Source organism: Haemaphysalis longicornis, unplaced genomic scaffold (assembly GCF_048455015.1).
Source record: "Haemaphysalis longicornis isolate Haplotype H1 unplaced genomic scaffold, Haemaphysalis longicornis Haplotype H1 scaffold_6, whole genome shotgun sequence".
Classification (NCBI taxonomy): domain Eukaryota; kingdom Metazoa; phylum Arthropoda; class Arachnida; order Ixodida; family Ixodidae; genus Haemaphysalis; species Haemaphysalis longicornis.
In genome coordinates this window covers 24,634,027-24,648,262 of record NW_027526407.1, presented here as the reverse complement: position 1 = coordinate 24,648,262, position 14,236 = coordinate 24,634,027, and the positions used below count along the sequence as shown (strand labels likewise).

Genomic DNA, 14,236 nt, shown 5'->3' with positions numbered 1-14,236 from the left:
TTGTTTTTGAGCCGCAGCCGTAGCCAGGATGCGGCCGGAACGAGCCAGGATCGGTGCGCTAGTTGGCGCGCTTTTCCTTGTCGCTGCGTCTGGCGCATTTCGCAACGTTTTCGACGAAATTTTTTTCCTGGTTTCTTTTGTGCGGATGCTTTCGTGAGCAAAACGTAGTGCAGGCAGTGTAATAAACGTTTACAAAATGCTTGCGCGTGCTTGCTGGTTTGCTAGCGTTCAGAGCTCCAGCTTAAATCCTTTTGACTGAGCGCAAAATTGTCCTTGTCTTCTGTGGCCGTGTGCTTTTGTTTTGTGGAATGTCAACTAGCCCGAACGCAAGCCCTTCTTTTGACTGAACCGGCAGTTTTTTTTTTTTTTTTTGGAACAATACGACAAAGAGTGCGATAAATACCGGCTTAAACACGTGGTCGGACGCCTTGTACACTACTTTAAACTACACTGCTGGAAAAACACCGCTTGATTGTGCCATACGATAAAAGAGGTAATCTGAGAACTGGGAGGTTAGTCTGAGTAAAGTTTGTTATTGTATGAAACTCTTAATTGCCACACCAGACGGACGCAAAATTGGATTAGAAAATTATGTGCCATCACGAGGCTGCGAACGTGGATGACCAGCGAAGCTGCTGAAAAACCACTACACCGTGGTGGTGAGAATAATGGTAGTGATAATCTCATTGCGGCCAAGACGAAATCAAATTATATGATCTGTATCGCGTGGTTGAATGACTGGTGTCGTCGTGACAGGAGAGTGCAAAGTTGTAAGTAAAATTCAGGAACCAGTCCCATTAAAGTTGTGTTCGCGATATCCACTCGCGCGTCCCTTTCTTGTCTCGGCCATGCAAATTAAGGACATATACGTGGAGACGCCGATGTCTGAGTTGGATTTTGCAATGATGATGCACGTGAAGATTATAATTCCGCCACTGCTGTTAAGACCACACATACTCACACAGATGGTGGCATTGGTTTCCGGCTTCAGTATCGGCGAGTGTGGGCCAGTGTCGGGCCGCTATGTAGGTCAGATTTTGTGGTTTCGGGAGCTCTTCACATTTTTGTATTTTCAAATGCGGCGTTCCGGAATATGTTGGTCACATTTTGCGAGTTTCGGGATCTCGCACGAAACGAGAAAGAGAGAGAAAAAAAAAAAAAACAGGGTAATCGTTAGCCACTACACCTGGTGTTTGTGTTACCATGTGGGTATGCACCACTGCGCGAGTATTTGCAGCCCCATTAAAGCAAAAATTCCTGGGAAAGTGTTGGCCAATACACCTCTCCGCTTATGTTCCATGACCCTTAATTGTTAGGCCTAACAGTGCTATCGGCAGCCCTAACGTAGTTCCCAACAACGTGCCCAGCAACGTCGAACATTGGACGTCAAGCTGCGGGTACCCGTTGACGTCGCGATACTTGATCAAGGCGTAGCATTAGGCCTAGGAAAATCTCGGCAATAATGAAACAGCCGTCCTCGAATGAAGAAAATAGCGAAAGCGAAGGTCACACACAAAAAGGCAGGATTGCCTGTTCTTGATCCATCTTCGATTATGATTATGCGTAGAGTGGCGCATAATTTTTTTAACAATTTTTTTCGACCCGCGGACGCGATCGTGCCATATAGGTGTAAACGACGCAAAGGGAAAATAATGGTGGTGATGATGATGCTAAGTAGAAGACACGTTTGGCAAAGGGGCTCTGACTCTTTCGCAGCCACTTAGTCACTTAGGTGTCTTGTCATCTGAAAAGACACCTAATAGGGTGGATTGCATTCGGCAGGCGTTCTCAGATAATGAATAACAGGCTACAGCCTCCCATTGTCCCTCAAGGAGAAAGTGTATGACAGCTGCATCTTACCGGTACTCACCTACGGGGCAGAAACTTGGAGGCTCACTAAGAGGGTTCAACTTAAACTGAGGACGACTGAGCGAGCAATGGAACAGAAGACGATAGGTGTAACGTTGAGGGACAAAAAGAGGTCGGAGTGGGTCAGTGAACAAACGCGTGTTATGGAAATATTAGTAGAAATTAAGAAGAAGGAAGAGGCGTGGGCAGGGCGTATAATGCGAAGGCAAGATAACCGTTGGTCGTTTAGGGTAACAGAGTGGATCCCTAAGGAAACAAGCGTGGCAGGGGGCGGCAGAAAGTTAGGTGGGCAGATGAGATGAAGAAGTTTGCGGGGGTAAACTGGTCGCAGTTCGCACAGGACCGGGATAAGTGGAGATTAATGGAGAGGCCTTTGCCCTGCAGTGGGCGTAGATAGACTGACGATGATTATGATGATGAGGTGACTTTTGCTTTGGCGTCCCTTTTAGTGCGCAGCCCTTTAACGGCCGCTACTATGGTTTGACATCGGCGTCGGAGTTGTAACCGAGTTAGCGAACACAAAAAGAAAAAAACGGCGGAGGAAACTGCCGCGAAAGTGTGAGGGGGAGAGCAGTATGCTGTGCCCACACAAGGCGCTCCTCGGCGGTGACGCATGAAGAAAGCGAGACATGCTGGGCGGTGGCGACGGGCTGCGAGATGACGCCATCGCAGAGCGTGCCATCGTGCTCTCGACGATGATGGGCGTTCACTTCCGCGGTCCCTTCCTGAGACGCAGTTTGCGCCGCCGGCAGAGAGAGAAAGGGAAAAACTTTATTGTACAAGGCAGTTAAGAGGGTGGGGTGGGCGGTGGCATGAGCCCAGGGGCGGATCCAGGATTTTTCTGAGAGGGGGGTCAGCTCCTATAAGTGATGATGATGATGATGAGCAGGAGGAGGAGGAGGAGCCTTATTTATTCACTGAAATTTCGGGAAAGCAAAAACACAAGGAATACAACAAGTCATCAATTCACCTTTTTCTGCGACCTGAGTGGTCATCTTCTTGGAGGTTTAAATCCAAAAATTAAGGGAGGGGTCAGGACATCCGGACCCCCCCTCTGGATCCGCCAATGCATGAGCCTGACGGCGACAGCGGTGGCTCGGTTCACCAGGGAGATTTGAATCCCCGGATCCGAGCTACCCAGCGCCCCCTCCCACTGCTCGTCACACATTCTGGAGGGGAAGGGATCATTAGGGCATGCCCACATGGCGTGCGACGCGGTGGCTAGAGCACCACACGAAGGGCAGTTCGGGGAGGGAAATAGTGTGGGATGATGATGGTGCAGCACTGCACGACATGGAAGAGTGTCGGTCTGCAAGAGCCTCCACGTGCGTTCTTGGGGGTTATAAAGGCTGACATGAGCGGGGGGAAACGCGCGGCGGGAGAGACGGTAGTGTATACCAAGTCGTGATAGCTGAGGAGGCTAGAGAGGCATACACCATCGCCACCGTCGAGGGAACCCACGAGTGAGTGCTGAACAACAAGTGAAGCAACCGGTGGATGTGCTTCGCGTCGTCCTCGTTGCGTGGCTCATCCGAACCACGTGACATTTGCGCGGGAGGTTCAAACACGATTTACAACAACATGCTCGGCGGCGGCGACGCGCTGCGAGAACGGCAGAGTAGCGCGCGCCGCCGTGCGTTCGCTGGCCACGCGATCACTTCCTGAGACGCAGCAGCTATGCACCATGACCGAGAATACTGCAGTTCGCGCTGCGCCCAAATTTCGCATTACGGAGTGTAGAGAGAGAGAGAGAGAGAGAGAGAGAGAGAGAGAGAGAGAGAGAGAGAGAGAGGTGACTTTATTTAATGCCCGAAATGGGTTCCGAAAGGTAGACAACTTGGACGGTCTCCCTCCCTCAGCCGTCAGCCAGGATTCCTTGGACCCTCGCGGCGGCTTGGGCCATCCGGACTGCTGTCAGTTGTGCCTCCGGTGTGGAGCTGAGCAGAACAGTCTCCCATTGTTCTGCAGTCTTAATTTTGTAGCTTCTAAGTGTATCTACATCGGATTTGCTATCATAGGCGGACGGTTTTTTTTTTTTTTTGAGCTCATGGCAGGACCATATCATGTGGTGTCGGTCGGCTCTGCTGTTGCACAAAGTGCAGAGGTTTGAGTAAAGGTCTGGGTAGCAGCGGTTGAGGGAAACAGGGCTTGCTACCATGTACCCGGACAGATGCCCATCCTGCGGAGGACACCCGAACCTGTACCACTCCACATGGGAATGCCCCAAACCCCCGAACCATTTTCCTATACCCAACCCCTCCCCCTCCGGATGGGAAGCCGCTCTTTCCAGCTCATCCTTGGACGACCAGCGCGGACTGATCGACCTGGGCAAGACGGATCGCAGCAGCAAATGGGGCCCTGGACTAAGGGCACCACCCTCTGAGGGCTAAATAGTCTGACTTTATAATAAAGTTTTCTACTATTGAAAAAGTGTTTGTCTGCAACCGTCACCACGTGACTGCCTCTTTCCTGGAAAGAGTGTGGTGGGCCGGTGGATATTTGCATCTGGATAACCTGTAGTGATTCATTATAACCCTGTATGTGACTAGCATGTCTTTGTGAGATCGAATAACAAGTGCTTGTTCTTGGCTTTCCTGCAAGCTCTTGTGTGGGGATGAGGAGTGTAGTAATTTTTTTTAATTGCGATAGTATGCCATTTGGTATAATTTATGGAGTCCTAAAGATACAGGTTCACACCAGTTTCCCGGAGGAAGTCCAGAAGAGAGCGGTGGTAGTGCCCCCCCTTACCCCCCTTCCCCCCAACCAACGCTGGAGATCGGGGAGTCTCCGAGGATGCGGGCGTGTGCCGCGAAGGTGTCGGGATCTTGGTGCAGTCAGGTAAGAGCACGTCCATAAGAGGGGATCCGTGTCCGCGCCTTCGGCAGGAGCCGCACAGAAGAAGCATGTTGTTGGCCAAGGGGGCCTGGTACCACGGTGGCCACGCCCGGGTTACCGCAGGAGAGAGGGCAACCCCAACTCTACGCAGCCGGACCTCCTCCCAGCGAGCGAGTCCACTGGGAAGGTCTGTTCCACGCGTTGGGATGAGAGCGTGTTTGGCGCGACGCAGATCTTCCTTTAGTTGGACAAATTGTTCATGTGGGTCAGTTGTTAGCAAGGGCAGCGTTCGTGGAACAGAAGGAAGGTGACAGGAACTACCCGTCCCAATATGAGCGGTGAGGGTTATTACGAGTAATCGTCAGCCATTTATTCGAGACAAATTTCAGCATGGTTCATAAGGAATCTCTTATATGGATCTTTTGCATTTTTTTTATACAGGAAGCTTATCTTGGTGACGTTTTCTGAAGTCGATTTCAGCATTCGCTTCGCTGCTGCTATACTTTTCGGCAGTTTAGATATCTGCCTTTCCCTCGTTTGACTGCTTCCTACTTGCCCAAGCGTCGTCATTAATTTTGTCCAATAATGGGTCGATGTAGTTATATATATATTCTTTCCATCCACTGGGCAATTATCGAAAAGAGCTCTTCAAATTCTTGTTGCTTCAAACCCTGCGTTCCGGGATATTTAATTTCAGAACGTTTTCGAAACTGCTTTCTGACATATATAGGACACCATGAAAGACCAAAGCGATAATCAAGAAACCAATCAATGCGTATCAAGCACGCAGAATGCACGCCAAGCGCATGTTGTTGTGGCAACCGCCAACCAACAGAGCGCATAGCGTGCGTGTCAGCGCCAATTAACTCTTTGCTGTCCGTCCTTCAGCGCCGGCACATCACTGCAGAAGCGCTCAGACGCGTGCCGCCAATATGGCATCGGTCAAAGCCGCGCTGTCGTGGACCCTGGTGCTGTCGTGCATTGTCTTCGCGCTGCTTTTGCGCCTGCTTTGCGAACTGCTATGCTGGAAGGGCGAACGCGACCAGGCCTACGGACTCGACACCGTGACCACAATGACCCGCCTCGTCGCCGGTCTTCTGTGCGCCGCGTCTACGAAACCTCGGCGGCGGCAAGGAGTCGCCGGAAGTGCGGACGAACAGCGATCGTCTGCAGCTGGCAGACGACAGCCGCCGTTATGGCTGCGGATCGCCTGCTACGTCGAAGTCGCGCTGTACGCGATTTCCTACTTACCGCACATGCTCATGACATTCGTCCTCAACGACGTTCCCACATTGACCGCCCTACTAACGGCCTGCGTGGACGTCCAGACGACGCGCGGAGCCGCGTTGGTGCAGGCGGCCTTCGTGCTCGACTACGCGGGAACCGTGGCTTCCAGCGGCCTGCTCTGCTGGACGGCTCTAAGACGGCCGCGCTCGGGTCCGCTGCTCTTGCTCTGGGCGGTCTACTGCGGCGTCGGGATCACCGTGGCCCTGCGGCAGGGCGTCATGGCCGCCTCGGTGCGCGGCTTCCTCTGGGGCCTGGTGCTGTCGTCGCTGGCGCAGCTCGCGCACTACTTCTGGAACCTCCTGCTGCTGCTGATGCTCGTGGAAGGGGGGTCGAGGCGCCGCCGCCGGCCACGCAGCGATTGGGGAGGTCGCCCGGCTTCCGGGTGCGCCGCCAGGGTGCAGGCGCTTCGGATCCGAGCCCTGGCCCTCGTGGATCCGAGGCCCGATGCGATGGGGTTCTTCCGCGTCGACGGCCGCTGGCTGGTCGACCTGCTGGCGATCGCCTGTAACTTCGGCATCGTGCTCTATCAGGTTCGCCGCACTGTGATGCGTGGGCAGCCGGGGACAAAGGTCGTCATTGCTCCATTGCAATTACCAAAGTTCTCTTCCCTGCGTGGCCTCTAAGACTTACTATAAGTGAATAGAGCACCTGATCGCAAACGCGGGTCACTACTAGATCGGTCGCAGAAACCGAGTCCTCACGACATGCACGCTTATAGTATAGGTACAGGGTGATGAACAGCTCGGAGAAAAACGGGAGCTCGTGTTCAGCACGCAGGCGCAGAGTACGCCCAAGCCCAAAAATTTTGCAAATATTTATATAAGCAGGGCCCGCACTTAAATGCATTCTGCTGAGCCTCTCTTTGGCATAGCAAGGACCTGCCTCCGTACTTGCATGCGAGTATGCAAACGTTTCGTTTAGCAATATCAGCAACTGTCGGGTATATACCGGAAGTTGGGTTTAAGATTTCGTTTTGAGGTCTGGTCTCTCGACGTCAACCACTGTCATGTACCATGCGAACTTTTGCAGTGGGTACCGGGCGATTACGTTGTACCTTAAATCGTGACGTTAGGCCTAACATACTATGTTTAGGCTTAACGTTAGGCAACTTTCGAGTTAACCCTGACGACGGGCCAACTGCAATGTCATATTGAACGCCGAGCTGCGGCACCCGTTGACGACGTAGTCCTCAAAGCGCGACGTTAGGCCTCACGTCGGGCCACTGCGTACCCCCGTCGCCCCCTCCTGCTACGCACCAAACCTTGCGCAAGCGAGTAATAAACTGAGAAATGCAGGAGGCATCACGAATGAGGCTTCGTGAATAAGGCTTTATGGATTGGCATTCAGCCCGTCCACGCGAAATCGGTCGAAGTAGGCTACTAGCTGCTTACGCGCGAAAATTGATTGATTGATTGATTGATTGATTGATTGATTGATTGTGAGGGTCAACGCGCCGAAACTACACCTGGGCTCTGAGGCGCGCCGTAGTGGAGGGCTTCGGATTAATTTCGACCACCTGGGGATCTTCGACTTGCGCCGAAATCTCGGCACACAGCCGCTTTCGATTTTCGCCCCCATAAGAAAAGCAGCCACCGCAGCCGGGATCGATCCCGCGTCCTCGTGCTCAGCAGCACAACGCCTTAGCCACTGAGCCACCGTGGCGGGTCACGCGGAAATGGCGTTCGAGGAAACGGCGTTCGATGACTTGTCATGCATAGAGTGATGCGGATCTCTTCAGAAGCTTGCCCAACAGAGTGGAAGATTGTAAGACCTGCACTTGTGTTTGTCTTAAGTTGCGATGACCTGGGTGCGCTGCGGGAGCGTGTGCAGCGGTTCTTTTTGTTGTTCTTTTATCGTCCGAGGAAATGACAGTTCAGCTGCCGCACAGGCCACGCAACCTTCTCTCGCAAGCACGACTGCTGGGGAGCGGTGATGCATATAACTATATGTAGATTGCATGTATTCGGAGGTCCGTGACGAGTATATATGTGCGTATAAATGGACATTTGCATAGAGTTGACATTTGCGAAGCGCGCTACCCCGCGGGCGATTGAGTCCGCGCTGCGCTGCCAAGCGACCATGACACAAAACGCGTCTTGCTCGAGTACACGTCTCTCAATGCGCGACCTTCACACCTATAGGCATCTCGCTCGACACTCCTTCTCGACAATTTCTGACTAACAATCGATTCACCGTTCCTTCCTAATGTCCTTGAGAAAGAAACGTGAATTACCTCCTCCCCCCTTTTTTTCCGTTCGAACACCACAAAGGCATGTATACCGTGCTTAGCAAAGGACATGCATGGTGCCCACGATCCGTCGAGCCACCAATACCAAAAAAGGAATAAAATCCGACATTAAGCCAAATATAAATAAAATAAAATACAAAGAAACTCTAAGAGCCATTTCGTACTTTTCCCGTCGGTGCGAAAACAACAAGCTAAAGGTTTCCGTTTTTTTGAAGGAGTGGAAAGGGTGCCTATGCGTGTTCAACTGTAGCATCAATTCGTCCTGGTTCAGGGACGCCTCATTCGATTCTCCGACGCCAGATTAATATTCAAAAGACCAATCAATTCATTTTAAGCACGCACTGACCCGTCGAATTAGTACGCACACTGTAAAAAAAATTTGGTCAAAATGACGGAAAAGTTCTGGCAGCTCTATTTCCAAGCGGTTGGCTGTCAAATTGACGGGTGGTCGTCAATACCAAATGATGGCGTTTTTAGTCATTTTGACGTCTTGCTTGTCATCCTGAAATACAAATTTGTCGTCAAAATGACGGGCTGACGTTTTTCCATTACGTCATTTTGACGTGTCCTTGTCAATATGAAATACAAATGGCCCGTCAATATGACGGCCTGAGTGTTTCACAGCAAACCGTCATTTAGACGTCAAATTTAAGTAAAATGTAGTCTTCGGCTGAACTGCCCAATTTTCACATTCTGTGGGCAGTAACTGATAAAAGATGCTACGACGATTAGCTTCAGTGCTCACGTATTTATTGCTGCAGAATGGTACATAGCAGAATGGATGCAGGAATGCACAGCAGACTTGTGGCTTTCCTGTTGATTTTCTGAAAAGCCATTGGCCACAGCACCTGAAAAATAGAACAGTTGGTATTGTGATTAGGCGGAACATGATATTAATGGTATTTGGACAAAATTGCATATAATAGACAACAAAAAGCGATCAACCTACACAAAAGCAGGTGGTGGACAATGCAAACAAATATGACAATATGTTAATCCAATCGAAACAGCATCTTTTCCGTTAGCTTTAGGAAGACAGCAACTTTTCAAGAATACTAGCTGTGCAAAAGTTAAATGGAAAACGTTTGGTATACGTAGTATGTGCATAAAACTGGCGTAAAAAGATAAAAAATAACAATCACATTTCAATAAGCCACGTCGCGCTGTGTAACCACAGAACAAAGGAAGCTGCCAGAAAGTCACAGTAGCTTTCTTTAGTACGTGGCCGCAACGATGAGAAAGTTAATAAAACTTTAACCGTTATCGAGATGAAGTTGTTCCACACTCATTTACCTTTGCAAACTCAATCGTCAGAGTGAGGGTGGCCGTGTCGGTAACAGACGTTGAACATGAAGAATCCACGATGACGGGTGACACTTCCTGCTTCACAGTATTGTGGTGCCGTCGACTGCTATGAAGACCCGCTGGAGTCCACCCATCTTCGAGCCTGCATGGCGACAAAATTACTGCACTTACGTACCGTCGCAGTTGAAGGAGCGATGCAACGATCGCGAGTAACAGTTATACGTACTTTGCACAAGAAGGCGACGCACGAGAAAAAAAGACGCGCAGAGTTTACATGTGTCCAGAAGCTTCTGGCCCGTAAAGTTTAAGCAGTCGTTAGTCTGCTCGCTTTCTGCCCTTTGCACGACCCGATGAAAGAGTAGACAGCCCCCTACCCTTCCCCACCCCAACTTTCGGAAACAGTGCTGCGGCGTGAACAAGCGACAAGTCATTGCTTATTACCGAGTTCTGGCGGGTGCGCGGGCACGATCAAAAGCGTTGTTTCGCGCAAAATTATATTACAACAATACATACTCGTCGTGCACTTAACAAAACGCCCGCCTACTGTGGTGCCGAAATCAGCCGCTGTCTATTCCCGCCCATCTCTTCCCATGTCGACATTTCGAAACTGTGTCAGTTGGAGACAAAACTCATCAAAACGCAAACACGTTTCCTGTTTGGGGGCAATTAAAAGTGCTAGAAAAAGTAAAAGCTCCAGGCCGTGCAGCGGCCGGCGCGATGGTGGTCATCGTTCTCACGGCGCAGTTATCCCTCGCCGACCGCTCGCACCGACGAGCGTGCTGCCCTGTTCAAGCTATACAGATGCAGAAACACGGTTCCAGTTTCTGACACGACGGTCCTTATAGTATTCGAGCCAATATACTCTGCACACTTGAACTTGCTTCACAATTATTGCGTTCGCTGATTTTAGTTATTATTTTTTTTTTGCAAGGAAAAATCTCTTGATGCTGTAAATCGTTCACTTACCGCTATCAGATGCACTTGCTCTGTTGCTGCAGCTCCGCGCGCATGGCTGCTTGCTGAAGGAGACCAGAAAAGAGACGTTTGCTCCGTCGCAGTTTCAAAGAAGTATGTGTGAGCCCCCGACATGGGAAAGGAGGGCAACCCAGACGCTTTCCGAAAACAGAAGAAAATGTCCCTTCCTTTCTCCTCCCCCGATCGCGCGGACGGCGGCGGCCGCCGCGACGGGAGACAAAGGAAGCGTCCCTGGAAGGACCCCCACTCCCCCCAGCAACAGGCAGCGGTGCCTCTCGGAAGGGTCCCCTACAAAGGAAGCGTTCTTCGACAATCCGGCGTGGAACAAGAGAAAAAGCAAAAGGCCCCACCGGCGACTGCGAGAGCCGCCTTGCAATCAGAGTGCTGTATTACCGAAATCAGTTTGTTTGTTTCCTTTCGCTCCTTGTTCTATCCCCTCTCCCATCGAGTTGACGGCGAAACAACAGTCTTCACCATTTACGTCGACTTCCTGTCAAAAATCACCGTCACTTGGCCGTAAAAGTGACGGCCAGTTTTTACAGTGCACGCACGCCGTGTTGCCACGGCGACGGTCCGTCTACAAAGGGCAGCCCACACGTGAAAGCCTTTAATTAACATGCGGATGACCTTTGGCGCGGCCACGCCAGCAACGGCGGTGGGATGCCCGCTATCAATATGGCGTCGGTCAAAGCCACGCTGACGTGGACCCTGCTGCTGTCTTGCATGATGCCGCGCCGATCGGGCGGCTGACCGGAGAAGTTCTATGCTGGAAGCGACATCGTGATCAGGCCATCAAGCTCGACACCATCACTGCAGTCACACGTCTCGTCGCCGCTCTTCTGTGCGCTGCATCTGCAACACTCCGGCGTCGGCAAGACATGTCCGGACATGCGGAGAAACCAGGATCGTCTGCAGCTGGCAGACGGCAGCCGCCGCTATGGCTGCGGATCGCGTGCTGCGTCGAAGTCGCGCTGTACGCGCTCGCCTACCTGCCGCACCTGCTCAAGACGTTTATGCTGAACGACTTGACTACTCTGAGCGCCCTGCTGACCCACTGCGTGGACGTCCAGACCAACGTTTATAGAACCTTGGTTCTATAAACGTTGGTCCAGACGACGCGCGGAGCGGCGCTGGTGCAGGGGGCGTTCGTGGTCGACTATACGCGGCCACCGTGGCTTCCAGCGGAGTGCTCTGCTGGACGGCCCTGAGACGGCCGCGCTCGGGTCCGCTGCTCCTGCTCTGGGCGGTCTACTGCGGCGTCGGAATCACCGTGGCACTGCGGCAGGGCGTCATGGCCGCCTCTGTGCGCGGCTTCCTCTGGGGCCTGGTGCTGTCGTCGCTGGCGCACTACTTCTGGAACCTGCTACTGCTGCTGATGCTCGTGGAAGGGGGGTCGAGGCGCCGCCGCCGGCCATGCGGCGATTGGGGAGGTCGCCCGGCTTCCGGGTGCGCCGCCAGGGTGCAGGCGCTTCGGATCCGAGCCCTGGCCCTCGTGGATCCGAGGCCCGATGCGATGGGGTTCTTCCGCGTCGACGGCCGCTGGCTGGTCGACCTGCTGGCGTTCGCCTGTAACTTCGGCATCGTGCTCTATGAGGTTTGCCACGCGCTGAAGCGTGTGTACATGCAGCCTGTGACCCGCAGTTCTGGGATACACTGGTAGAGATGGTCAGAGTTCGTATAACGCCTGCCAGGGCGCCATTGAGCACTGACACTAGTTTCAAATAAATAAATCCTCCTTAGGCGTTCTGCGGAGCGTCGGCCACGCGTTCCAGTGCTTTCTTGTGCCATGTCCCGGACCACTCTACGTGCCGTCGGCATTAAATGTACGGAACACAAAATCAGCGCATCTCGTTTGCAGCCGCTTTGCAAGCAGGATGCGGCCGTATTTGATGCCGGCCGTGCAAGGCAGTGGTCGCTACTGCGAGGCGCATGCGTGCTGTCTACAGATGATGGCGAGCCACTCGTCCGTATACCTGCACCTGCACCAATGACAAATTAAAGATGGATTTGTTGCAGATTTGTTAGATGGAAGTAAGCAGGAATCCGTTTTGAGTCCTTTTGAGACACTGTGATTTTCTTATGAGTCTTTTTTTTTACTCTGCTGACACACCTTCTTAAGGCACGTTTAGACGCTTCTTTTGAAACACCTTCACTTGGTTTTTGGGCTCCTTCGCCGACACCACGGTTAACGCTCGCCATTCACGCCACGTGGCGTTATACACTCCAAGTTCCCGCTTCAACAAAATGCTCCAGAATGACCAATAGAAGTGACCAGGTGTGCCAATTTAGCGAATGACGAAGCCGAACATATGATTTGACTTAAAAAATTGGTCCAGCTTGCACTAATAGTGGTGCAAGGCTGGAAAAAACAGCCGAGCTAGCTGCCCCTCTCTATAGGACACCTGGGTGTCGCACCTCGCATGGATTTCTGAACTTGCCGCTGAAAGTTCTCCATGACTGGTGGGCCCGGATCGTTTTGCCGGCACGCTTTCACCATATAGTTTCATACTGATATATACTAGAGGGAAATCTGGCGCTGCATTCGCGGGCCGCTGTGGGCGGCGCCATTGCAACTAGCGACGTTCCTCGCCTCCTTGGCTTGGTTAGCCACATGGCTTCTTTTTCGTCTTGAAGCCAAAAGGGGTAACATTGTTTTTTTTTTTGTTCATCTTCCCTGAAGCTTCTAAATAATCCCTGACAAGTAAATCTTTCGGGAGCTTTAATTTTATAATAACAGAATCAATTTGATTAATTTTATGCAGTAATATTGTTGCATTTTTGCAGCCAAAGCCAACTTTTCAGCCTGTTCGTGAGTCATGTCAAAAACAAGTGGAACGTGCCTGCCCGGTACATGACGGAATGTTCGCTGAAGCGCGGCTCCCCTAGACAGTGGCGCCAGATTTCCCTCTAGTATATGTTAGTATGAAACTCTATGGCTTTCACATCTCGTCCAAAGTGGACAGCGCTAGAACGCGCTAGAACCCGCGGTAACCGGCTTCACGAACTCGAAGTCTGTATGCCGTGTATTCGGCGTCTGTGCTCCCCATTTCAGGCGCGAACTCACGTGAACTGGTGAGTTGAACAGCATGCACGCGAGAGGTCACGCATGCTTCGAAGGTCGAGCTGGCCGAAGCCGGGCGCTCTGAGCTCACGAAACGCACGCTCACGTGCGTTCGGTATTTTTTTGTATTTTTGTCTGCTAACGCTGGGCAGCGGAAGTAACAGCTTAAAAACAGCTCTGTTGTTAAATGTGCATGTGCGCATGCAAGGGCGTTGCCATTTTTCATTCGAATTGAATGCTCGGCCCCGTCATTCGTCTTATCTGCACACCAGGCCATTTAAATTGGTCATTCTGGAGCATTGTGGTGAAGGCGAACTACGGGGACTTCGTACTTTTGCACGCGACGCGCACCCGTTTCCGAAGCACACGCCAGCGTTCCGCCGATGACGTCACCTTACCCACTGCATGCACAGGCGCGGCTACGGAGGCTTCGTATGCGAACTCGCGGTGTCTGCACATACCAATAAACACACGAGATCAGGCAGTTCTGCCGACTTTCTGGTTTTACAGTCGAGGTGACTTTCTGACAGCAGAATGCCGTACTAGGCAAAGGAACTGCCGGAAATTCCGTTCAAGAAGGCTCGTTCACTCACTCACTCACTCACTCACTCACTCACTCACTCACTCACTCACTCACTCACTCACTCACTCACTCA

The 14,236-nt window shown here is 51.9% G+C and overlaps 1 protein-coding gene and 1 long non-coding RNA gene across 2 annotated transcripts; one reads left to right on the top strand and one right to left on the bottom strand.

Annotated features, from left to right (window-relative positions):
• Positions 1 to 5,636: 5,636 nt before the first annotated feature.
• Positions 5,637 to 6,614, top strand: LOC144142942 (uncharacterized). The gene has a single exon (XM_077674774.1). It carries the CDS (start codon positions 5,637 to 5,639, stop codon positions 6,612 to 6,614), a length of 978 nt encoding a protein of 325 aa, XP_077530900.1.
• A 2,358-nt stretch (positions 6,615 to 8,972) lies between these two features.
• On the bottom strand, positions 8,973 to 10,827 carry LOC144141435 (uncharacterized). Its single transcript, XR_013316599.1, has 3 exons — positions 10,511 to 10,827; positions 9,533 to 9,686; positions 8,973 to 9,087 (listed from the first exon to the last, which is right to left on the bottom strand). It is a non-coding gene; the product is annotated as an uncharacterized LOC144141435 (long non-coding RNA).
• Positions 10,828 to 14,236: the final 3,409 nt, after the last annotated feature.